This window comes from Ciconia boyciana, chromosome 4 (genome assembly GCF_034638445.1).
Source record: "Ciconia boyciana chromosome 4, ASM3463844v1, whole genome shotgun sequence".
Classification (NCBI taxonomy): Eukaryota; Metazoa; Chordata; class Aves; order Ciconiiformes; family Ciconiidae; genus Ciconia; species Ciconia boyciana.
The window spans coordinates 35,631,767-35,656,784 of NC_132937.1; the positions used below are offsets into that span (position 1 = coordinate 35,631,767).

Consider the following 25,018-nt stretch of genomic DNA (forward strand, 5'->3'; position numbering starts at 1 on the left):
CCAATTTTTGGAAGTTTCTATTTTATATATATATGTGTGTGTACATGAGTAACTATGTATAATTTAGCAATGTAATTTAGCAATGTAATTTAGCAACTGTAATTTAGCAATTACAGTAATATTTGTTTTCATCTAGGAGTAAATAATTTATCTTGAAGATTCCAAATCGAGGTAATATGCCATACTCCCAAACTGGCTACTACTCAAGAAATCCAAACTTAGCAACTCAACTCTACACAGTGGTTTTTTTATTTATTTTTATTTTTATTTTTTTGATAGTGGAAATCATGTATAAATCACAAACAGTACAAGTTCCTCATGTCAGCAGTTGTCCACTTGAATGGGTCAACTTCTGTGTATAGACACTGTATTTTTAGTATAAAGTCAAGATAATATGGCAGTTAACTAATACTTTTGACTACAGTAAAGATACAAACTTTTGTAATATAAATTAATTGCCATTACAAAAAGGCAACTGTATTAACTAATACGGTACAAAAATCTGCAACTTCTATAAATATAATGAAATGCCAGAAGTTAAATGAAATAATACATCACAGATTTTTGTATAGCACATTTGAAGAGGCAAGCTAAGATACACATGGAGCATTATACAGCAAGAAAGAATATCAAAACGCACTGAGATTTAACTTTTTTTCCATACAAATGCTAGAAGTACAAGTACAGGACACAACATGGAAGCAGTAAGATTAGCAGCTCAGAGCGGGTAGACAAAGAAGTCTTATTGACAAGTTGTAAAGCATTAGGCAGCAGACAGAAGCTTGTCAAAACCAGCTGTTGCTGGATACTGATTGATAATGTTTTCATTCTGACGGCTGAGACACTGCAGACAGCCACAGGTCTGAGAAGAAGCCCAATGTGGGCACAGACACATACACACACATGCACACACAAAGTAATTTAGCAGATGGCTAAAGAACATTAAAGCACAATATCTTTTTTAAAAAGACAATGTTCACTCCTTAATGAACTTGCATGGAAAGTAGAGCCTAGTGCCCAAGTTTATTTCACCTAAATGATGAACACATGTGAAAAGATTTAAAAAAAACAAAGAAACAAACAAAAAACCAATTGAGATTGGTCATCTGAATAAAAACTGCATGGTGCTTACATATTCTACCATAGCCAGAGCATTCAACAACTCTTTAGACAAGGAAGAGTGACGTGAGCTGCTGTGAACATTTTTAATTCCTCCATAAAAAGGTGAAGGTGTTTATAGACATTAAAAAGGTACACATCCATTAAGTCCATCCACAACACAAAACCACAGAAGATCTACATTCAAAGTAAAGTTAAGCGTTGGTCTTAGCCTTAAGCAGTTATGAGGTATTGTTTCAACCTGTGGTGAGGAATGATCACTGTATTAGTAAGAAAAAGCCTATTTAAAATCATTCTGAAAAAAAAAAATCACTGCTCCTGTGCAGCTGGTATTTTCCTAAAGAAACAGCATTAAGCATCAAAAGGTCCTAGTCTTAACTGGCCACTGGCATATGCCAAAGCCATATTCTCATTGACTACTTGGGCCTTTTGCATGTTAGTCATGTAGCACCTTCCAACAGTGCATAGTTGGGAAATCATGACCCAAAATGTAACTCAGAAAATCTATAAAGTTTTTGGACTAGACTCACTGATGGTACAAGTAAGTACAGTTTTAAGAACGCAATACAGTTGGCCTTATTTTCATTTGTTGTACCTTTTGGTCCATAACTTTAATATGGGAAAGAAGGGGAAAGCCAGTAAAAATATTTAATCTCTTATCTTCTAACTAATGCTCAATGAAAAAGCAGTAAAAGCTCTGAATCCCTCTTTTTGCCTCCCCAAATTGCCTGCCTTCTCTGGGAAATAATTCTCACTCCTCCCCACCACTTATTTGTCATTGTCCCTAAACAGGACAGAAATCTGGGGACCTTGTGGAAATCTGGGGACTCTCTAGACTCTGAGCTCACGTCAGCTAAGAGAGAGTTCAGAACTGTAAATCAGATCCAGTTCCTCTTTAAATTCAGGGACAGGAGCCTCCTTAACCCACACAAGAGAAACTGATGGGCAGCTGGGTTCCATCTAAACTGTGCAGAGAGAACTGAACCAAGGTAGGGCTCCTCTCTGTGTTTTAAAATTAACAATTTCAGTTCTTGGGTATTTCCAAGAGTATTAGGAGTGAGGCGACTGACCTGGCAGGAAAGAGAAGAAAAACAAAGCGAGAAGAGATGTCGTTCAGGCTTTCTGCCTATTCTGTCACAAAATTGAACAACGAGCTTACCAGTTTTCCCACCTTCTTTCTGATAATAGGAAGCAAGTTAAAACAGTGATCATCAGGCCATGCATTTGGGCAGAAATAATTCTGAGGGAGCAATGCAAGAAATCCGTGGAAATTGAAAAGTAAACAAAAAAACTATTAAAACCATTTTGTTTAACAAAGAGTATAATTGCAAGTAATACAGAAATGGCTTTTATAAGCCTTTAAAAGCTGATCCTTGCTATTTTCTTATTCCCAAATAAACTAGTGAGAAACTATAATAAACTCCAAACTTAAAAAATAAATGCTCAGAGTGAAAGAAATGTTGCCTAAAGCCCTGAAAAAAGGAGTTATGAGTTTCAAAACACAAGCAGAATCGATGAGGAACCACTGACACATCACTACAGTTTGTGTTTGCAAACACTCATGCACAAGGATAGCTGAATGCACAAGGCACAACATTCAAGGTGTGCACCAGTCCAGTGACTGATCTGTGCATACCCTGTTGTGACTGACTTAATGGAGAACCAGTGACCTGGCATGTTTCTTTAATGGACAAAATTGGTTTACAAGGTTTTAAAAAATCAACAAAGGGCAGCCAAAAAACTGCAAACCTACAATGGGGAAAACTTGGAAAGAGGAAATATGCACTGTGTTACTGGAACCAAATGAGATTTTTCCGAATGTATTACAAATGTTGTTTCCAATGAATACTTTTTTGTCTTCTAAGTAACATTTAGCTCAGAGGAAGTTTGAAATAACAAGTTATAATCCCTTGAAAAGAGAAGTTTATAGTACAAACAGTGGAAGGCCCTTAATTATGGTATATAGATGCCTGGGCAATGTTATGATAACAGTAGTACTCTATGAGTGAGTGATAAAGGAAGCAATCCTATTCAAAATCAGTCGCACTTCTAACTAGTAATAAAGCCTCCACAGCTGAATTAACAGACATTTGTTTTCTCTTACGGAAAAATACTTTCAATGAAAATTATTACTTTATCCAACTTTTGTATCTTTTCTAAAAATATTGTTACTTAGACCACCTGTTTATGTCACCTATTTTTCCCAGATACTGTTATCCGCACATATCTGTTTGCTAATTTACCTTTCAGGAAACTTCCAGCAAAATAACGGTTCTGCCTTTGACAAGGTTATGCTGTGACTTTAGAAGAGGAATCAACTAACTTGTCAACTGTGTTTTCACTTAGTAAAACTTCAGGACTAACCTTTGCATTAACATGAAACTGCTTGCCTATTAAGGTTCTCGTGGCTGTGCTTTCCATACTGAGGGGTCAGTAAACAAGCTAATAGAAATTAGTCTCACAAATCCTTAAGATGTTAGTTTTTAAAAACCAAGGTAGCAGGCAGAATTCCTCCTTTACAGACTATGTTATTTTTGTGCGTGTAAAATTTCCTATCAAGGATGATCACAACGCAAGAAAGCAACATGCAGTGTGCAGAAATAGTGGTAAACAAAGAGGAACTCCCTATTTCAGTAGTGTAGACAACTTTACTGGAAATAGTTGTGTACCTGATTCACAGAACATGTATTTTAACAAAAGGACATTCTGCATTAACTGTGTATGAACAACATATCACAGCACAGTCTTGATACCACACCATAATTAAGCTGTGAGCAGAATGTGCAGGTACAGTGATGGCTGGAGAACCACTCTTCTCTCTTGCGTTTCACATTCTTGAAGGTTCGAAGTCTCTCTCTTCCAGCAAGTTTATTAGAAGGGAGAAGCTGTCTTTTACTGCCTCCATATCATCCAAGGAGCAGGGTTTAAGAATCCAGCGCTTTCCACGTGCAAGTGGCTCAAGTTCAAAATATTTTTTTATCTATTAAGGAAAAAAAATAGACCAATGTATTAATATTACAATGACAACTCTTTCTCTCTCATCTAAAAACCCAAACCAAACCAAACCATCAAAAAAAAACACGTAAAAAGATCAGGATACTAATTTTTAGAATCTTACCCACAGCTGTTCTTATAATACAGGTTATATGATGTGACCTGAAAGTGTTTTCTTTAGGGGTGAGTGACCTGCTTGGAAGCTACCATTCTACCCATACATTTAACAGCATGGGAGGTCTGGGGAAGAATTATACGGACTTAAGGCAAAGAGCAAAGCACACAAAACAAGTGTTCAAAAACAGCCAAAACAGCAAAAAGTAACTAAGAAATTTTAGGTTATGTTTGTATTTAATGTTAAAGCTGTATGTTTCATCATACTCCTATTGGTAAACACTTAAGATGCAGAATTTGTCACCAGTCTACTCTTAACTACACAAATGAACTGTCAAAAATGTACAAATCTTAAACATTCCAGTCAAAGGTGAGCTATAGCAGAGGGTTTCTTAATGACCTTGAGAACACTAGAAAAATAAAAATTCTTCCAAAATCAGTTAGTTTTTCTAAAATTAAACATAGAAGACTAGCACACTGATGTGCTTAGGATAGTAATAAGTATTATATGTGAGACATGGTTTTCTACAATCATCTTAGTTCAAAATCCAGCATGTTCCAGCAGACTTCAGCTGCTTACTAACAATACCTAACAATGCCTATAAAGAAGGAAACCTTTTAATTAAACTAATTCCATTTTTACTTCTGCAGCAACCGTGCAGCAAGGAGGCGTAAGAATATGATGTAAGATAGAATTGCAAGTTTTAAGGTGATTCTAAGCCTTGACAAAATAACTGAGGAAGATGCAGTTTCTTGGAAAGACCAATCATCACTGACGCTAATTACACCATCAAGGCAGAAACAGAGACCCACAGCAAGACTGAGAAATAAAAGATTTTCATCTCCAATCTCTTTTAAAAATAGGAAGTACAATATCAAAACGTATTTTTGATGCCTCTTAGGAGAAGACAGCAGTCTGCAGGTTATTTTGGTTTACTGATTACTGTTTTCATCAAAATTTTAGTATTTGATAGTATTTGATCCAAAAGTCTACTCATGTTTGACTTGTCAAAATAGACATTTAGCTTTTACATCCAAAATTATATCCATCAGTACTTGCTATTGTCAACATACCAACAGAAATATTTAGTCCTGACTTAGTTTGCACGTTCTTGTTCCTTGTAATTATTGCCAAATATTCTTAATTTTCTTTTATCACAGACTGCACCACAAATATGCACAACAACAGGAACGGTTACTTGTATTGTGGTAGGCAGTCGAGGCCCTAGACAGGCAACTGGAGCCACACTGTGTAAGGCTCCCCGTGCAGGGGGAATAAAAAAAGAAATAAAGAAAGAAAAAGGCTTCCAAATCCCAAATAAGCTGCAACATCTCTATGCAGCTCTAACAGTGTCTATACAACAGTTTTGTTTATCTAGTAATGCATTCTAATAGAAGAAACTGACTGTAGTTGTATCAACTCACATAAATCAGAATTCCACCGTGACAATGTGGCAGGAAGGGTTTCTTATTTTTTAGAGAGGAATTTTGAGCAGAGTGTTTAGTAACAAATATCAGAAAAAAATGGTGGTTTTGAGATGGGAACTTCTGCTTCCCCAGCTAAGATACAGGTGAAAAATTTTAAAATCTATTTCCAACAAAGCAGAATTGTATCAATAAAAACTTACAAACATTTGAAAATGAAGTGCGGTACCTGACATTCACTTCCCCTCAAACGAATTTCAGAAAACATACAAGTTGAAATAAACAGGACTTTAACAACCAGTATTTTAGTATCAGCATACCTACTTTTTAGCATTGCTATCTCAGTGCCATATTAGTACCTGATATGTTAGCATGGTTGTATGTGATCAGAACCTAAATACTAATCTCTATGCAGGATATATTGCAATGTCTCCAGCAGCTGAAGAGACACCAAATTGAATTTACCCCCATTAATATATTGAATTAATGGCACCGATCATAGTACTGGAGAAGCAGGGTAAGAAAGCTCTCTTGCCTGTTTCAGCAACAGTCTCCTTGACTGTTACGGGGAGGAACTAAAAGCTCACAGAAGCATAACAAAGCAAGGTGTCAGTGCAGCTAGCTGTTAGAGCAGCCTGCTGGTGTTAAGCTGACAAATATGGCTGAGTAATTTGAGATGTTTCGGACCCACAACCCAGAGGATGTCCACCACACCCCCTCTACTGGAAGGCTATTGCCATCAGCCCCTTGAGCTCACTGAAGTCTGTCAGCAATCTTATTTACATCGCCTCTTGAATTCAGGCTACACCGTATGAAGAAATGATCAGGAAAAGGTCATTACATTGTAAGGACAGTACTTGGGATTAAAAGCATTAACTATCTAGAAACACACACATACGGAAATGATTGCAGCAAGCAGACTAGCACTGAGTCTTGTGTGTTTGTGGGCAAATACGACATTGCTTACCAAGGTAGCCTCTAGCCAAGAAAAACACAGTGACTTTAAGCTATATTTCAGTGAGTGCAGATGCCAAGACAGAATTTCTATTTCAGAAGTAAAACAGCATCAACTGATTTAGTGAAACAAATTTTGCAGATAAATTATTTATTTGGATGCCCAACGTTGATTAAAATTTATTTTTTCCTATTCCTAGGTGTGTAATCAAAATGTAACAAAATCAGCAACGTGCTGTCATCATTTTCCACACCTAAGGAACAGTTCAGAGTATCTGCATTAATAGGCCCTAGACGAATGCTGAAATTAAAGTGATTGTTAAGCAGTGGCTTTTGAAATGGGAAGTTTTGATAATGGCATGAAAGCATAACTGCTTATATTCACATAAGTAACAGCTATTTTGTTCATACCTACAGAGAAAAATAAGATTTGCTAGATGATTTGTCTTTAATCCAAATATAGAAAAATAACACTAATTGGCTTACAGATAATAAATAACAAAACCAGAAGTAGCACAGAAGTGATTTTCCACAACCCAAGGGACACTCTGTGGTATGTTACTGTATTTGCTCATTTAAACTTCACACCACAATGGAGTCTGATAAAGCCCAGAGCTTTGCAAGTGGGCTCTACAACTTTGAAACTTTCAGAAAGAAGTTTGCAGACACAAATATTTTCCAATTTACTATAACTTCTCCCCCCTTTAACTCAGAAGATGTCACTCAGTTCTAAAAACAAGTAAGCTTTATAGACTTAAAAAGGAACCCTTTTTTACATGCAAGAGATGAAACAACTACACAAAAATAGACCGACACAATCAGGTGCCAAACACTGTTTATACAGTTGAGTTTTGCACTGGAATGCTCTCAGCTCTCCATCCACTTTCGTTTCTCTAGTTGCTTTCTGCCCCAATGACCACCATTCACGCTCGTTCCCTACCAGATTTCCTACGAGGATGCACACTAATCACCAAAATATCCAAAGGAAGCTGAAATTCTCTGAATACTCACTCACCTAGGTAGTTCTTGCATAATCAGATAATCAGCAGTAACTATTTTACAGCTCCCTTCAATCGCACTAGCACAAAAGGGGTCAGTTCCTAAGAGGAGCTCTTTTGTCTTCCCCTCTTGTATAAATGGTGAAAAGCCTTCTGCCTGTTCATGGATGCCAAAGCCAAATATAAAGACTCAAACATGCTTCAGATGTCTGACACATTAGATGTGCATTTACATACTGGCTTTGCATTTTTAAGTGTTTATTTGGGATTGCTAGATTTTTAAGATATAACCTCAGAAGAATATACAATCAATTAAATCCACATAATTTTAAGACTTCTTTACTACTATTTTACAGGATCTCACTGTATGTCTTTATTCCACATGGGGGCCTTGTTTTATAGCGAAGCTGACATTGTATTTATGCCACATTCTGAAGTCAATAAAATCTAACAATACACGTTTGCAATTATTCCCATTCTTCCCACACTCCACCTTCTAAGTCCTATTCTACTAGCACAATACACTAAGCATATGGTTATCAAATGTTGCTTAACCTATGTGCTAGAAAAGTCAAGACACAACAAAAGGATTGGTGCCCAGAACCTCAGCTGGTGTAAATTAGCATAGCAGCGTGGAACTGATGTTACTAGATTGATAATACGTAAATTGAGTAACCAGGCCCTGCTGAAAGCTTTTATATGTTCTATTACTGAACCTCATCTAGCTAGTTCACAATGCAGATGAACATAAGATGTATAGGAAAACTTAGATACTGTAATATATGAATACACAGTCATTTCTATCTGCTACTCAACATGAAAAAAAGCTGACTGAAAGTATTATTTTTCATTCAAATTTAAAAATTTAATATCAAATTTCACCAACACAGAAAGGCTTCTAACCCACTCTGATTAATCTTTTGTAAACAAATACAAAGTTCGGGTAGTCACTTACATTACCAGGCTGGTTTTGGAGAATTTAAAAGATAAAATACTTTGTCATTCATTGCTATTTTACTGAACAATTTTACTGGGGAAAAAAAATTGTAACAACACATGTATATTATATCTAACCAAGGCTGCACAGTCATGTCAGTGTCCTCACTAGTCTAAATTTTTCAAAGACTTTTACAGGATTAAGCAAGTACTACTGCAAGAGGCTGACTGGTGGAGGTATGAATTAAACTAAAATTACCTAATTTGCTGAATCCGTGTATTAAGCAAAATAAATGGTTTATTCATCTATCCCAAATCTGCATGGACAAGAAATGCAGTAATAATGGGAGACTGGGGTTCCCCATATTCACATTGTGAAAGTTTCACTGAGCTGTGATGCTGAGATTACCTTTTCAGACATCATAAAAATCTGCCTTTTGGTGCAACTGTTTAGAAGATGTAGGAGAGAGAGGCAATTTTGATTGCCGAGTCCATGAACAACAGATGAGCTGCCTATAATAGTGACCAAAGCATGTGCAAATTCAGTATCTTTGGAGAAGAGAAAAAGCAGAAGTCCATCACATAGCATTAAGTTTTAAAAAGGGAAACTACATAAAATGAGTAACTTAAAGAAAATTAACTGTGCAGCTAAAAAGGTAAAACGCTTGCAGGTGGCATAGAAAAAAATACCATAATTAGAGGCTCAGAGTATATTTATACTGCTACAGAAGACTTTAAAAGAAACAAAAAAAGCTTTCAACAGTTGCAATAAGGAAAAGGATGGTATTAGAGGCAAAAGAAGTCGGGTCTAAAAAAGGAAACAGAAAACAAAAGAAAGGAAATTCTGTCAAATTAAATAGAAACCACAAATGTTGACCTACTAACCATAGAGTGGAACCCATTGCTTAAATCACCACTGATGCTAAAAAGTAAACTGAAATCCACTCTAGTTTATGTTAGCGTGCTGGACTTGCAAACTGCACAGCCTCTTGAGCTGCTACACATGCTTTTCTGCTGGTCCTGTTCTGAGTATAGTGATTTATACTATACTATAAGAGTAGGTGGAATGGATCGGTAGCCACTTCATCTTAAATCAACTAGCTCAATCCACTGCTGTACAGCAGTTAACACTTTCATGCTTCCCCCTAAAAATCTGCTAGAAACCTCTTTGTCTGACACCCCACTTGGCTAAAAAGGACCTCTTGTCTGACCAGAACAGCTGCTCTAATGTGCAAAACTGTCAGCAGAAGTTTCATAATGCTTATTCTTCCGACAGAGACACTTCATGTCCTCCTGAAAAGATACTTCACGTGTGCCTGCTCGTATGCTTCTTCACAACAGTGATCTCATCCATGTCTAGAGGGATCCTTGTAATGCACCTATGTCTCATATGCACTCCTCCTAGAACACCTATACCTCATATTTATTGACTCCATATGGAATACCTCTTACACAACAGGGAGGGGAATGAAAGTGCCTCAGCTGATGAGAAGGGACAGGGATATGCTGTGGTCTGGAGCAACCTATGCACAGGGCTATTCCCAGGAACACCAGTTGAGGTTAACCAACACTACCAGCCATAGAAATGCTCTTAAATTCTAGTTCTTTGAACCTAAATATTTCACTGCCAGCTGACTTCTATGTGCCACTGAATCTGAAGTCTGTATGTGCAATGTTAAAAATTTGCAATGAATCAATTAAGTACATATTAAGATAATCAGAATTAGGTAACTGAGCTGCTTTTAAAAATATGACCTGCTGAAGTAAAACCAAAAGAAAACCCAAGATGGTCATCTTCAGCATTTCTGTGTGATGGCAGGGTAAGCAATTTCTCTAGACAAGATTTCAAAACCATCAGAACCCTTTTTGTACAACTCCTCACAGGTAGTGGTGAATGCTTTACAAATTAGTATTTCTGGTTTGTACAGCTTTCCAATTTTTTTTTTTAATTTTGCTTTTTACAAAAGATTACCTGAAACACTTCAAACTGAGCTTTCTGCATAGCTTTGTAATAGACCTGGCTGATATTTTTGGCTCATAAGTCTTTACAAAGAGGAATACAGTCACCTATATGCATATTCCACAAAACAATTTACACAGTGTTTTGTGGAACAGATGCACTTTTCCATCCTTGTTATCTCTAGTGGCCACAAGACACTACACTTTTCAGATTGCAAGTGACTGCTGAAAGAAATGTATTTTAAAGAAGATACCTAACTGGTCTGAATGAAGAAATAGGATGCCCGGCAAATCGGCACAGACATGCTGTTCCAAACAGAGAGCACCCAGTACTGACAAATGCAAGTGTAAGACAAGAAAAAGAGGAGTGACCTAGAGAGCTGGAAGATGAATACAGAGGGGTGCTTATTGTAAAATATGAAATATTGCATCATCTATCAGGATGGAGAGAGTGGAAGATTTTTAAAATGGATAAGTATTTTTTTTATACAGATACATACGGTCATGTTATAATGCGTCTGGAACAAGTAAGATGGATGAAAGTGAGGACAGAGGACTGCTGAAGGTGCAAAAGTACTACTGAGATTTGCATGTATGTGGATGGAAGCAGATAGGCTTTGAGGAGCTACTAGCATCTATCAGCTCTTTTCATGCAAGTCTTTACCACACAACAATGTACTACGGGGTATTAGATTTCTTTGGTTACATTCTGTTAATTTGTTCAAAAGACATAGTAAGAATTGGGTAGCTGCCAAAAACATACATCTATACTTTGCCTTCCATGTCTCATTCATCCAGCATACTCTATTTATATAAGCATGTGCTTTTCCTACAACTGGAAGACATAGAGATAACATGAGAAGAGCAGCTGCCTATCTATATAGAGAAAACAAACAAGACAAGAGCTCACAATATCCAACTCCAGAATGAGCAAAACAGCATCCCTTCTTGAGTGACAAGTGAAACTACAAGAACAGAGAAGGAGGCATTGTACAAAAATGCATGCAATTAAAGCACAGTAAAATATTTTCCTTTAATATCTACAGCTTTAATTCTTTAATTTATTCCAAAGAATTAATCAGAAATGGAAATCAGACATCAGATTTAATACAACAAGACTACAACTAACCCTTTAAGTTACTGCTCCTATAGCTTCCTCTCTTACCCACTGTGTTTTCTGAAGTACTTTGAGTTGCAAAGGATACTGTCTGACAGCTACATACTTACAGTTAAAGTGTTAGAATATCAAATCCTAGAGACTAATGCTGAAAATTAGCCCTGGTTAAAGTCAGCTATTTGGACGACATTTAAAAATCATATTTTTTTCCCCCACATACTACATAGACACAAAAATGCCAATTTACTGCATAGAAGGACAATTTTCTATATAAGTATATTCTTAGCATATCCAAATATATTCTTAAGATATAAAAAAAATAACTGATTGAATTTAAGATCAATTTAAACTTAGGATAATAATAATAATTTAAATTACTATTATTGCCCTAATCTTATTGCCCTAATAAAAAAAAAAAATGGAGCATATCCAAGATAATTTTACAAGAAACCTATTAAAAGCTTTTACTATACCACCACTCATCTCCTCTCTACCTGCTCTCACTCAGGTTTGTTTTTTTGTTACATCTTCAGTTAAATAACTTAAGGAATACAAATAACTAGCAGAAACTCAACACTCAAGACCTTTAAGCAGATATCTTTCAGAGCCTTGCAGACTTTTTGTAGCATTTTTTTTTAAAGACTGCAGATATTCATGGTTTACTTCAGAATATAATACTAACAACAGAGTATGCTGATTTCAGCAGCAAAATACGCTAGCTGTAACTATAGATTGTGGTTTCAATCAGTAACAAAACCTGAGACACAGGTACACAAGTGCTGAGTTTTTACCTCCCCCCCCCCCCAAGTTTACCTGTGAAGTTGAATGTCAAAATAACCTTTAGAATAATGAGAAGTCCAAAGATCAATCCTTATTATGACATCCCTTCTGCAAATGGCATGTTTTCTGTTCAGATAACAGTTAAACAGTATTTTCTGGAGAGATGCATATGTGATGATTCATCTGCGTTTGCCTGAACACGTATATAAATCTAGCACTTGAATAAATAACATCTGTATACCGTGCCCACGTCTGCAAAGCACCAAAACACTGTATGGACATGTATTCTTATATCAGCAGCAAAGAACAGGATTTCTAAGGGCTTTGTGGTTGGTTCCCCACATTTACACTGCTGAAACCATTCCAAGCCAACAGCCAGTATGAACACAAAAGAAAAGCCATTTATTCAGCAGTAGCTGCGGGTCTATGAGATGCGTGCTCTCATGCACAGAAGATCAGACAGCGGTTGTGCCTATTTCACTTGTTCCATACCAGGTACAGAGCAGACCGTATAAATGTAGGATGGTTTCAGCCTCCCTTCAGGTCCTTTGCTGATGGGAGTATTATTAGTTATGAGAAGCCCACACAGAGGCAATGGAAGCTCAGAACTAACTGCAATTAACCACTTCTGGTTTGAAAGCAGAAACCGTGAAATAAATCTATGTTGGGAGAAGTTAACATACAATATTTCTGAAGCAAAAAGTGCTCCCAGAGACCCTGCCACTGCCAGCTTCAGTTCTTGGCTGCCAGAACGCCATGGGCTCTGTGACCTCCCCAGTTCCTCCAGCGCCAGGGACTTCTGCGGGAGCTGTTTCTGAGGATTTTCCCCTTGCCCTGTGGTTGGAGGAGGCAAATGTGGGCTTTGGGTTTTCTAGGTCCAGGCCTCTGGAAGCACCAATGCTTCCAAACTCAGAGCAAGCCACTGCTTTAAAAAAGTATTCTAGGCAGCTCCAGACTCCTCTCCATTTCTTGATATTTAATAACTCTCCACCTAGAAATATGGCAGAACCGCTCCATGCTCTGTGACTAGGACCTTGCCTGAGTAAGGGTCACAGCTCCAGATTCCTTCACAAAGCACAAGGACACCAAGAGGAAAATTACACAGCTCAAGTCAGACACAGTCCTGTACACAGGGGTATAGTGAACACCCACGTGCAAAACCAATTTGCCACTAACTCTAAAATGATAGGAAATGCATGAACAATCATAGATATGGAGAAAAGGGAGCACTTTACACTGAGAGAGGATGTTCTAAGCAAGTAACTGAACTATTTCCAGTATTGGGAAGCAATATTAGTGAACTAATGCAGAGGTTTGCAGCATTGATGCTGGAAAAGCCAGGGATGACCAGAAGGATTTTGAGAAGATGGGTGAATACAATGAGACGCTGAAGAACTGTATGGTTCTTTTGACTCTTGAACTTAAAGGTAATAGGCTAGAATCTCTTTTTCCAAGCTCCAGCGTTATTCCTTCCATTACCGTAGGCTGCAGCAGGGAGTTCTACCTGTCTGAGAAGCCTTTTAGTAAAAAGGTCCCATGGGAAGCGACAAGCAAAAGAGTAATGAATATTCTTCACTTATCACATCAAGATACCACTTGCCCTGCATTATCCTGACCCACACTTCAAGGAAAAAGATGAAATAATAGGCAGTACATCAAGAGTTGCATATACATAAAAGAAGAAAGATCCACTGATATCTCAGGCAGGATATCAACCTTTACATAAAAAAACCCCATACCCAAAGAAACCACACTCCTCTCCAAAGAATGCCTGAATTTTAGGGCAGACAGACAGCATCTATAAAATTTATGGCCTCCTTGAAGGAGGGCTACTGATAATAATACTGAAGATGCTTAAAACAGGATCTGTTGTTAACAATAAAGCTATTGTTACTCTGATTAAGTGAATTAAGGCTTGCCTTTGTACACCTAGGACTATGGAGTGCCTTCACAGTGTCACTAAAAAGCCAGATTATTTCTGAAGAAAAGCACCTGACGGCAGGAAGATTATGTCCTGGTGATGCCCCAATTCTCATTATTGTATCAATTAAAAACAAAAGCAGGTATTTGTCAAGTGATTCCAGCAGAAAGGCAAACCTGGCTTCTGCAAGCCGACAAAGAGCTCCTTTCCTCTACCTCTGAATCTGACTCACAGTTTTACCAGCAGGTCCTAGCATTACACCTGGGGTAAGCTTCTCACTGGAAAGGAAATGGTACATAGCAATAGATATCTGATGTTAATTTTTTAAGAGGATGAGAAGATTAGTATCAGTTGACTAAAATATCTTAATGCAACATATTTTTCTGAGCACTCTCTGCTCACCTTACAGAGTAACCTACCTATTCATAATTGTGGTCTAATGAAGGTATAATCACCTCTTTAAATTTTGGGGTTCTGGTGCTCAAGATAAGTCTTAGTTCTGTACATCTGCAATTACTAATTGAGTTTTCTTTACATTAGAAATCACCACATAAGTTTTCTGACAACTAGTGACAAACTAAGAGGTTATAGTGTATATCACTAGCTTTTTGAGAACATACTCAAAATTTGCACCATTTTAACACTTCTGAATAATGAACTATTAAATATGACTACAGCTAAAAAGGCCTTAACTAAGTACTCCATACCAGGCCAGGAAAGGTTCTGTATATTGAAGTTAATGAGTTTAAGTCCCAAACTCACATATAAGAAACAACCAATTATCCCGTCTGAAACACAGGCTTGTAAAACTCTCAGTTACTTGTAAAACGGTCTGCTACACACGAGTAAGATGTTGTTTAAATGACTTGTTTGACTAGATGCATTCACCATGAAATTGATTATTTTAAAGCATTATTTTTAAACTTGATACAAGTTAACTGCGTAAACTGAGAATGAGAAAAAAATCTGGCATTATAAAGCACAGGTTTCAGTATGAGTTTAGTATTTTATGAGGTTGAGGGTTGCTTGAATGAGAAACTCATCACGAACAAATAGTCATTTGTAGGGTTTGAAAAGTTATTAAACCATTGAAAGGTTTAATACGATTAAACTATTCTGCCATTTCCATGCCAGGATGTATGGTATAGGATCTAGTGTTATTCTACCACAGTCTGTGCAGCTCCAAAGTAGTACAAAGACAATAAAGCAACAAATAGAACATCTTTCAGCCATAAGCACAAAAAATAAATCTTGAGTTGCTATTTTTCTATAATCTGAAAGTAGCACTATATTGTGGTTTTACACCTGACGTCTCCAGTTAGATTTAGTGTTATTATTTTGTTATGCCTTCTAGGCAGCGGGTGGCATGAAAAGGGGATAACTAGCAACAGGCTACTGAATATTCCCAATCTCCAGCTCGGGGACTCAGTTTTCAATGTTACAGTGGTCCAGATTTCAAAGAAAAAGAAGAAACCATTGCAAGGAGGTCATGGAGTTGAATATATATATATATTATATATTATATATATATATATATATATATTATATATATATATTATTTATATATATATATATATATAAAAGCTAAAAATACGTTATTCAATAACATTTTAGATTTGAATGTTTAGCATGGTCCTATAAATATGGACAGATAGACCATGCCAGGGTTACAGAATAGACTAGAATTTGCAAAGTAGTGTTTTATGTTTGCTTCCATAACTGGAAAATGGTTCGACTGGTTTATAATGAATCATATACTAACTAATAATTTGTTAGTACACTGTTGCTAGCAACCCTAAGTTGCTAATAATTCACAGATGCTTTAGTGACTTAAACCAAAAAAAGTCTACTTGGTAACAGCTAAAATTTGAAATCTTACTAATGTAAAGTTTCCAATTGTCCTCTCAAAGAAGAAATCACCTAATTTCAAGATGAAGCACTAACAATAGTTTTTTTAAAAATCAATACAACAAATAAAGTGTTCTATACATTGCTCCAGAAAAGCCGGAAAAGATACCATGCTGCCTACTGCAGAACTGTTTTGGAGAAGAATCAAATTCACAGACTTTGAATAAAGAAGTATTTGTACATTGTACAGAAGTTTACTCAACATCTAGTGAAGAGCACCACCAGCACCACCAGCCACGCTGTTTTATAAGCCCAGTTGCAGACAGATTAATAGAAAGGACAGCGTCACCATCATGTCAGTCAGACCACAGGCAGTGCAGCAGGAATTGGAGAGGGGAAGTAGAAAGAGGTGTGAAGAGATCAACCACATAAAATGGCTTTAGATGACTTACAAGCAATAAAACATCCTGCTTCTAAAGATGTCTAATCCATCACAGCAGAAATGACATCATATTAAAAGAAAAAAATTCCAGCCCAGCTGGTAGTGTATCAGCTTGATGCTTGCCAACTAGAAAGCACAAATCTGCCAATGGACTTGATGGTGCCTGAAGCAGAGTATACTGAAAAGTGGACAATGCTCAGAAAAATCAAGGTGAAACAGTGACATTTGTCTCAGGAAACAAAAAATGCTTCACTTGTTCCCTTGATAAGAGTTAAAATGTATTAACAGGATCTATCAGTAAAAATAAGGTATAAATGAATCAACTGGGTTTAGATTAAAGACAAATGCAGGACAAACAAGTACAAAAGGATCTTATAAAAAGATCCACTGGCTGGTGGTCTGATTGGATCTTCAGCTATTCTTGGGGGAGGGGAGATAGCAATTCTGCTTATTTTATACAAAACACATGCAACACCATAATGCTTCTAGTAGGATTAGTATATTCCATTTTTTATTAAAGGTTAACATATCTGAATTCTGTGAATTTTACCATAAGTGTTAGTTAAAACACTAAGTCCCTTCCCTTTTAGCCTTCTCTGTATTTATGGATACAGTATATTAGGATGAAAAGCCAAATAAACTATATTTGAAGTTATATTATTCTACCAATATAGCCTGTACACTCACAAGTCATATATAAACCAATCCTTATTTCTGTGAACACACTCAGTCATTTACTTTGCACAATGAATTTTCTAACCTAAAGGGTAAACATGAACAGTTCAATTATTTGCTTTTCATTATCCACAGTATATGATTGATCAGCTAAGTCATTTGGTTTTCCTTCTTCACTGGATGACATTTTAAAGCATGGCAGTAACAGACAGATAACTCAATAAACAACACCACTTGTGTTTGTGCACAGATACCCTGGATGACATGCAGTTTCTCATTCTCTGTCCTCCTTTCACTACTAACATTCAGAGATGACAGTAAGTTTATTATCAGTTACGTAATTTACTCATGCTTGATACAACAGTATAAGAAAGATACAGGATTGCACTCTAGCTATCAACTACACATTAGTCTACACGCAAGAAGAACATCTCAACTTGTATCATATAAAAAGGTAAAGTGACATTATCACTAAAATGGCTGCACAAAAATGCCCAACTGAAGCAAGAGGAGAAATACAATGTCTTGTTAATGTCATATGCAGTACTGTTTCGCCTCATTAAGCACTCCCAACACCTTGATGGGCTATAAAGAAGTAAAAACACTTGGTCAAGTAATTTTTTTTGTGAACAGTTCATCTACCTATTACCAGTCCCAATCTGTGGAGATACGTACACATCCAGTGCAAGAGAAACCCATTTTACAGGAAGAAAAACACATCTATGGTCTTACACTTTGACGTTGGCACATGTGCATAGTACATTTTTACCACTGCAAATTAGACTCAAGTTCATTTGTGATCACACACCTGTGCAAACTGAACAATATATACAAGTGAATGATTGACTCCATGGAAAAGTGAGGAGAAGGGAGAGAGAGTAAAACAGTTGTCTGTTGGAAATAACAACATAACAGACACAATTAAAAAAGCTTTTAGATTCCTTCTTATAAGTATTCTTTGTGAGGGAATAGTACCATTTAATTTAATTACTCATTGCCTGTTCAAACATATTTTAAAGCTATTTCTTTATACTAGTAGAAACAGCTACTGTTCAGACCTCTCCATACTCCACTGGGCTTGGCTGCATGCTACTAACCTCACAACAGGCACCCTTCCAAATCACGGGGGAGAGTAGAGGGCAACAACACCTCTCCCAGCTAACAGCGGTTTGTGGTTTCTTTTATTTATTTATTATTTTTTTTTCAAAAACACTAGAGATTGCAAGACACTGTGATACCACAGTGATATAGACCATGCCTCTATCTGATATAGATAAATCTGGAACATTTTGAATCCTAGTTTGTACTTAAAGCTGAGGATATTCAGAAGCAGGAAACTGTGAGGAGAAAAATTAGTAGAGGGACATCAAACAGAAGGAAAAAAAACCCTGACGCTTTCCATACAATTGCTAGCATTAACACATTTTAGGATCATGATCTAGGCCACCTTCCTGCAGAAGGAAGTTTGTGCAAAGGAGTGGAGGTGAAGCCTAGAGTGACATGGTTCACTGAATGACCAAATAGAGGTTTACATATTTCCTTTATGGCTGCTGGCACTGGTTTTGGCCTAGAAGTCTCTAATGAACAAAGAGAGCTCTGATCCCTTCTGGAGCCATTCATATGCGATTAACATCCAACAATACAGCACTTTGATCCACTGAGCTACAGAAGGATTGGATGTTTCCTGAAGGAGTCATTCTGGGGGAAAGGGAAGGAGAAGAAAAGAAGAAGGGAATTTTCCCGATCAGGTCAATCTTACTGAGACAGCACTCTTCTCACATCTGACACGCATTGTACTCTCTTGAGACTTTTGAAGCTTTGGAAAGATGACAGATGACTGAGGTATGGAAAAGAGGAGTGAACTGTGGTATCAGTGTCTCAAGTACAAAGAATAAATTTATCTTTTCAAAGGTGGAATAAGATTCATTTTCAAGAGAAGGAAATTGAGTTAGCTGTTGCAAGCCATATTGCAACAAAGGACATACAAACAGACAATCATTACAGCAAATTGGATAGCTTCCTTCATAGATATGTTTGAAAAGCTTGCAGTACCACAGTAAAAAATACACGCTTCCTCACTCTGATGTAGCTGAAAACAGCAGAAGATGTATGGGTAGGTCTATAAAAAAAAAATCTCAGAGAATGAACACCTGGTTCCTTGAAAGTAATCTTTCTATCTTGACACCAATATACTTCACATAACCCAAGAGAATTAAAGGCCTGTTTGAAGTTAGAAGAGCACGTACATGACACACCATTTGGAGGAGTATTTACTTTTTTCAACAGACATAAGTATTAAGCACAGGTGATGGATTCAGATCTGCAGGAATGAACGGAGGCTGGAATGTCTAGACGACCAGGAAAGCATAACACAGGTGTGACAACTCTGCTAGACTATCACATTCCAACATTTTCAGTATAAACTAAGTAACTTCCATCATCTGTTGATATAAAAGCAGAAGAGGGAAAACATATTTGGCTTTGTCTACTACAAATGTCTACTCCTAATAATTTATTTTGGAAGCTAACTCTCCTTTTCATATTTGGGTTGGATGCTTCCAAGTCCACCTGGGGATGGCTCAGCTCTCTGGCTATCCAGTACAAGAGTTTTCAGTTCAGAAAACACTTTAAATTCTCTGTCACTGGTTTAGCCAGATTGCTCATGCACGAATGCTTTTTATGTGGCTGTCCTTCTAGACAGCAGGTGATTTTTTGCTCAAGAGAAAATCTTCGTATACTCTAACTTCTTGAATCCCTTGCCAATGTATGTGTACTATGATAGCTCATGTACAAATCAAGCAAAACACACTATCTTTTCTCACATGATTTTTGAAAACCAGCAACGTAGAGCTGCACTGACAGCCAACTACGAACAGGAGGAAAGCCAGGTGAAAGCAACGGGAATCAACAAGGTGGTAACCCCAAAACAAAAATCTATTGTCAGTATTTGCAATAAAAGGGGGTTTGCCACCAATCTTGTGCCATAAAAGAGACTACCACCCTCTATAAACTATTCAGTTTTATAGCACTATAATATCAGAGGTATATTAAATAAATCTTGAACTACTGTGTTTCTGTACACAAATAAGGCAATTAAAAGGTATCTTATTCCTTAAAGCAGTACCACAGAAAAGATATACAGAACAAGCATTTTGCATCTCTGTTAATTCAATGTCAATAAGGAGGCTTCCTCCAATTCTAAAAAAACACAGTTCACATGAAAAAGATGGGATTTGCTTTGGAAAGCTCACCTGCAGTTTACACTTAAGGACGTCAAGTGATTTAGGTACAGTTTACTTGTTTGGGAATTAAGTTGCAGAAAGGGAAGTTTTAGTTTCCCTATCACATACCTGCAGTACAATGTGTTCAGCAGACAGCTTATCAGTAAAATCTTCTTCAATAATTAATGTTTGATTATTCCTGTCCTAATTTCATCTGCTTCACAAAAGATAATCTCAAATTAATCATTTAATTTTCATTAACTAATTAAAAATGTATTAGAGAACATTTGCTATTACAAATCCATGAAATGGAGACAATTTAACAATCCATTGACTAGTACAAATACAATTTTTGAAACTATAGGACTGTGGACAAGAAATCGGTTCCCTTGGAAAACTAAAAGGGTCATTCCCTAGGACTGACCTGCGAGTCAGCAGAAGGGCAGGAGTCTGGACAGCAGCACTCTCCCAAGGCATTTACAAAGTTGCAGTTGCATGACATGCAAAGTTGCAATATTAATGAATATTACTGCTAAGAGCAGAACCTTGTCTGACAGACCAAAACAACTTATTGACCCTATTTAGAATTAACAACGAAGGCATAGATTATAACGGCAAGTAAGCAGTTAGGCCAGCTGCTAATTGCTGCCAAGCTGCAACTGGACGTAGCGACACCGGTGCTTTTGAAACTCGCCCGACAGCCACACCCAGCCGCGATGTCTGACAGCACTAGCATGACTGCTCTTCTTCACCGTTAGGAGTGCTCCACTTTTCAGAGTTGTCTGTACTGCACAAGTACTCCACATGTAATTGTGTGACAATTAATTTTCAGTAATTTCATTACATTCTGGGTTTTGGAAAGTCTGCTTTGTTCTGGTGACCAAGAAACTGATTTTTTGACATTAGTTTTCTAACAAAAAAATGCACTATCTTACAGGTTGTTGCTACAGATTATGATAATTAAATTGTATTCAAGGTAGTGGTGTATTACAGCTGTATAGTTAGGCCCAGCTTCTTGATCAGGCTTTCCCAGAAAGCCCTGTCACTTCCTTCCTGATTTAAGTTCAAAGTCAAAGTCATAGCAAACTTTTGACTGAACTTGTCTAAAATATATGTGCAGGGTAGAGCTTTCACTTGGGTAACTGCCAGCCCACCTTTGGCTCCCAGTGACAACCGAATATCCAGCTGCAACTAGGATGAAGGATGAGAATTTGGCATATCTGCAGCAGTCAAACAGGAAAAAGCTTACTCCACACTCCGGAGGTAAAGGATCACCTTCTTTGCTTTGACTGGCCAGCTGGAACAACTGGGACAAATTTTCTTTGCGTTCACTGGCCATGAGCTCTATCTGCTTCACTTGATATTAAAACTTCACTGTAGCAGTAGAATTGTCCATATGACTCATGGACAAATGCAAATGCTGCAGGACTGAAGCCCTCCACAAACGCATGGTGACTGGAGCTCCAGTTGTGGGCATACATCGAAATTAAGTGAAGTTTGGCCAGAAGAAGTGGAAGTAAAAAGAGCTAAGGGGACTACACAGTTGGGTTTTTTTTAACATTTTCTCTCTTCCCTAATTCAGCTCAAAAGAGAGCCCAGGAAGATAGGAACCAGTGAAGAAATGGTGAAGGACAGAGGCAACAGGCAGCAAAAGAAAGACATGCTCCATTAGGAACATGTCAAGACAGAGGGAAAGATGTAGAACTCAAAGCAGAAAGTTCAGATCATGGTTAGTTTCAGGTTAGTTTTGTTTATTGGAAATTGCAAGAGGCTGATACAAGGCATTATTGTACGAGAACTCCACCTCCTATTACAGCTGCTCGTTTATCTCCAGTGTTTCCCATTCATTTCAGAAGTCAGCTGAAAGCTCTCATTCGATAAAGCCCATATTTTGGGACACAATCCAGAGGTTAAAAAAACGCTGTATTTTGCAAATGGTACTGAGGTGTTAAAAGAATACCATACTACTCCCTGTCTTTCAGACCCACCTTAATCTGAAAAAGCTTCAACATGAGCAGAGTTTTTATGATTCATGCTCATTCGAGAATGCCACTACCAACTGCAAATCACTTTATTATTCATGCTAGTTCAACAATACCACCACCAATTGCAAATCATCATCATGACATTCCCTGAAAGCATAATAAAACAATATGGTAACATTTACCATCCTCATACCCAGTTACAGGATCTACTATTCAACTAACAGAATATCTAGAATCGTATACCATAATTAGAGAGAAGGTAAAACATTCAAAGCATGTCTCCAATAAAATTAAAATTCAGATCTTGGATTTTTTTTCTTTTTTGTAAACACATAACCCACGAGCATTATGAGTTCAGCAAATTTGGTTTATTTACTGCTATATTGCTTTCTTTCATTTTAACTTCAGGCATCACTCACACAAGCATAAATAAGCTCTAGATTGATACAAATTACAATAGGGACACCAGATCTCTTTCTCAAAAAGAACTGTTGAATTCTAGAAGGCTTTTGTGCAAGAATACCATCTGACATCAGAGATATTAATGAAGGAAATGTCATATATCCCTGTGAGCTAAGTACATATTATTTTCCCAGTTTTACAGATGGAAAGCACAAAGTAGAGATCAAAATCCTCAAATGGGCAAGTTATTTCATCAAGTGTTTGACTACCAGTCGTGAGCAGTCCCACTCAGGTGAGAAAATACTTCACTTCTGACTTGCAATTTTTTCCAATTCTTCCCAGCCACCCCCATCCCAAGTATGTTGGATTAAGTTCAGCCAGGTAATGGCTAGCCAGAAGAAAAACAACACTTCTTTTTAGGAACTGACACCAGCTCAGTCTTGTTCTTTTCTGAGTCTGTGCCTTGGAGAAGTTCAGGAAACTTGTCATTTCTACACAGAAACTGTCTCCCAAAATAGCCTAGAATAGATTCACTTACAAATGGGCTCTGGCAGCAACTGGATCTGGCACATCTTGTGACCCCACAAAGGGAATGAGACAGGTGAGTTGGTGAGGAATTGCGACATGTTTCTGGGTTTTCTTTAGGTCCTCGTCTTTTTTGAAAACATAGGGAATTATTACTGCTTATCATCTAGCTATTCAGTAAATTCCTTATAAAGGAGTGAATACATCCAGGCTCTCAGTCAGTTAACTAGCCAAAAGTTAGACTGCCAGGCAGGTAAGAACAGAAAAAGGTGTAGAGGGCTGGTTTACTCTGAAGACAAAGATAACCTGTCTCTCTTTAGATTAAATATTGGGAAGCCGTAAATTACAATAATTTGGAATTATGGAAAATTTAGACTTTTTTGACTAATCTCTTTCCCAGTATATATTAGTATAATGAATTATACGTTGTAAATACAGTAATCTTTCTTACCCACATCTCTCAACTTTTTCACATCACTGTGATATGACCATATGAAGTGCTGATTTTCTTTTCCCTTCCAGATAAATTTGAATATGCAAATTCAAGGGGTTTAAAATAGAGTAAGACCAAGTTTATACAAATGATGTTTTGTTGGCAAATATATCTCTTATTCTTATGGGTAAATTTATATATAAAGAACAGCAGTATGTTGAACAAATTTTGTCCCATTACCCCACATTTACAGCTGTATTAGGAGTCCCAATGCTATCTATTTGCCACACGTATAGCTGTTCAAAAGATAGCTGAGACTTCTGCTTGGCATGGAGCCAAGATGACAGGATACTAAAGCTTATTAACAGCGCATCATGACTGTGAATTAAAGAATCCTGTGGAACCATAAACTGTCTAGAAAGAAAATGAGAAAAATAATAAAATTTGATCAGAAGGTTAATATATTTTTATTAGTGCCTGGCAGCAGACTAGTAATAGACCATTTAAACGTGTACAGCAATATAACTGACTTGTGTCAGATGCATAGTGGTGAAAAAGTCTGCAGACAGTAGAATATTTATAGCTAATGAAAAAAAAAAAAAAAGAACCTGACTAGACTTAGCATAGATTTTATCTGTATTTCTCAAGCTGATATTCTCCAGAATGTGGAGATTCCCTAAAGGCATCAAAACACTACCAAATGCTTCCAGGCTATCAATGACAATAATTACATAGCAAGTACTGCTGGGAAACTAGAATTCCCATTTTAAAATCCCAAACTATCTAAAAAGCTCAAAATACAACTCTCCCCCCACCAAACTCTTGCCTAAACAAGATTAAAATAGCTGTTCCATGCACAGAAAATCTGCCCAGTCCAGAAGATGAATGCTGCAAGCTAGAGCTATGTCTCTGTCAGTGGCTGAGAAAAGTAGTATTTCGAAGTACATCTGGCCCATTCGTCAAGAATTTTGTAGCAAGTCTTAGAAATAAAATTACTACGTTTTTCATAATAGATTATAAAATGAGTATAAAGTATTTTGTAAGCTAGATTTTATATTTCCTCAAACACTTAAGTCCTGAGAAGCCAGATTTTATGGTTGTAGAAAGTCTTGTATTTAAATACTGAAAAGACTGTATTTAAAAAACCAAGGATGTTTAAGAACTTCCAGA

General features: G+C 37.0%; 1 protein-coding gene across 3 annotated transcripts in view; it reads right to left on the minus strand.

Moving 5' to 3' along the window:
• Window positions 1-257: 257 nt before the first annotated feature.
• The window catches only part of ARL15 (ARF like GTPase 15), a 229,800-nt gene continuing 205,039 nt past the window's right edge, over window positions 258-25,018 (minus strand). For all 3 annotated transcript variants that reach the window (XM_072860010.1, XM_072860012.1, XM_072860011.1), the window contains one exon: window positions 258-4,099. In XM_072860010.1, coding sequence (XP_072716111.1) covers window positions 3,947-4,099 — 153 coding nt within the window. In that variant the 3' untranslated portion in view covers window positions 258-3,946. The remainder of the gene's footprint in view (window positions 4,100-25,018) is intronic.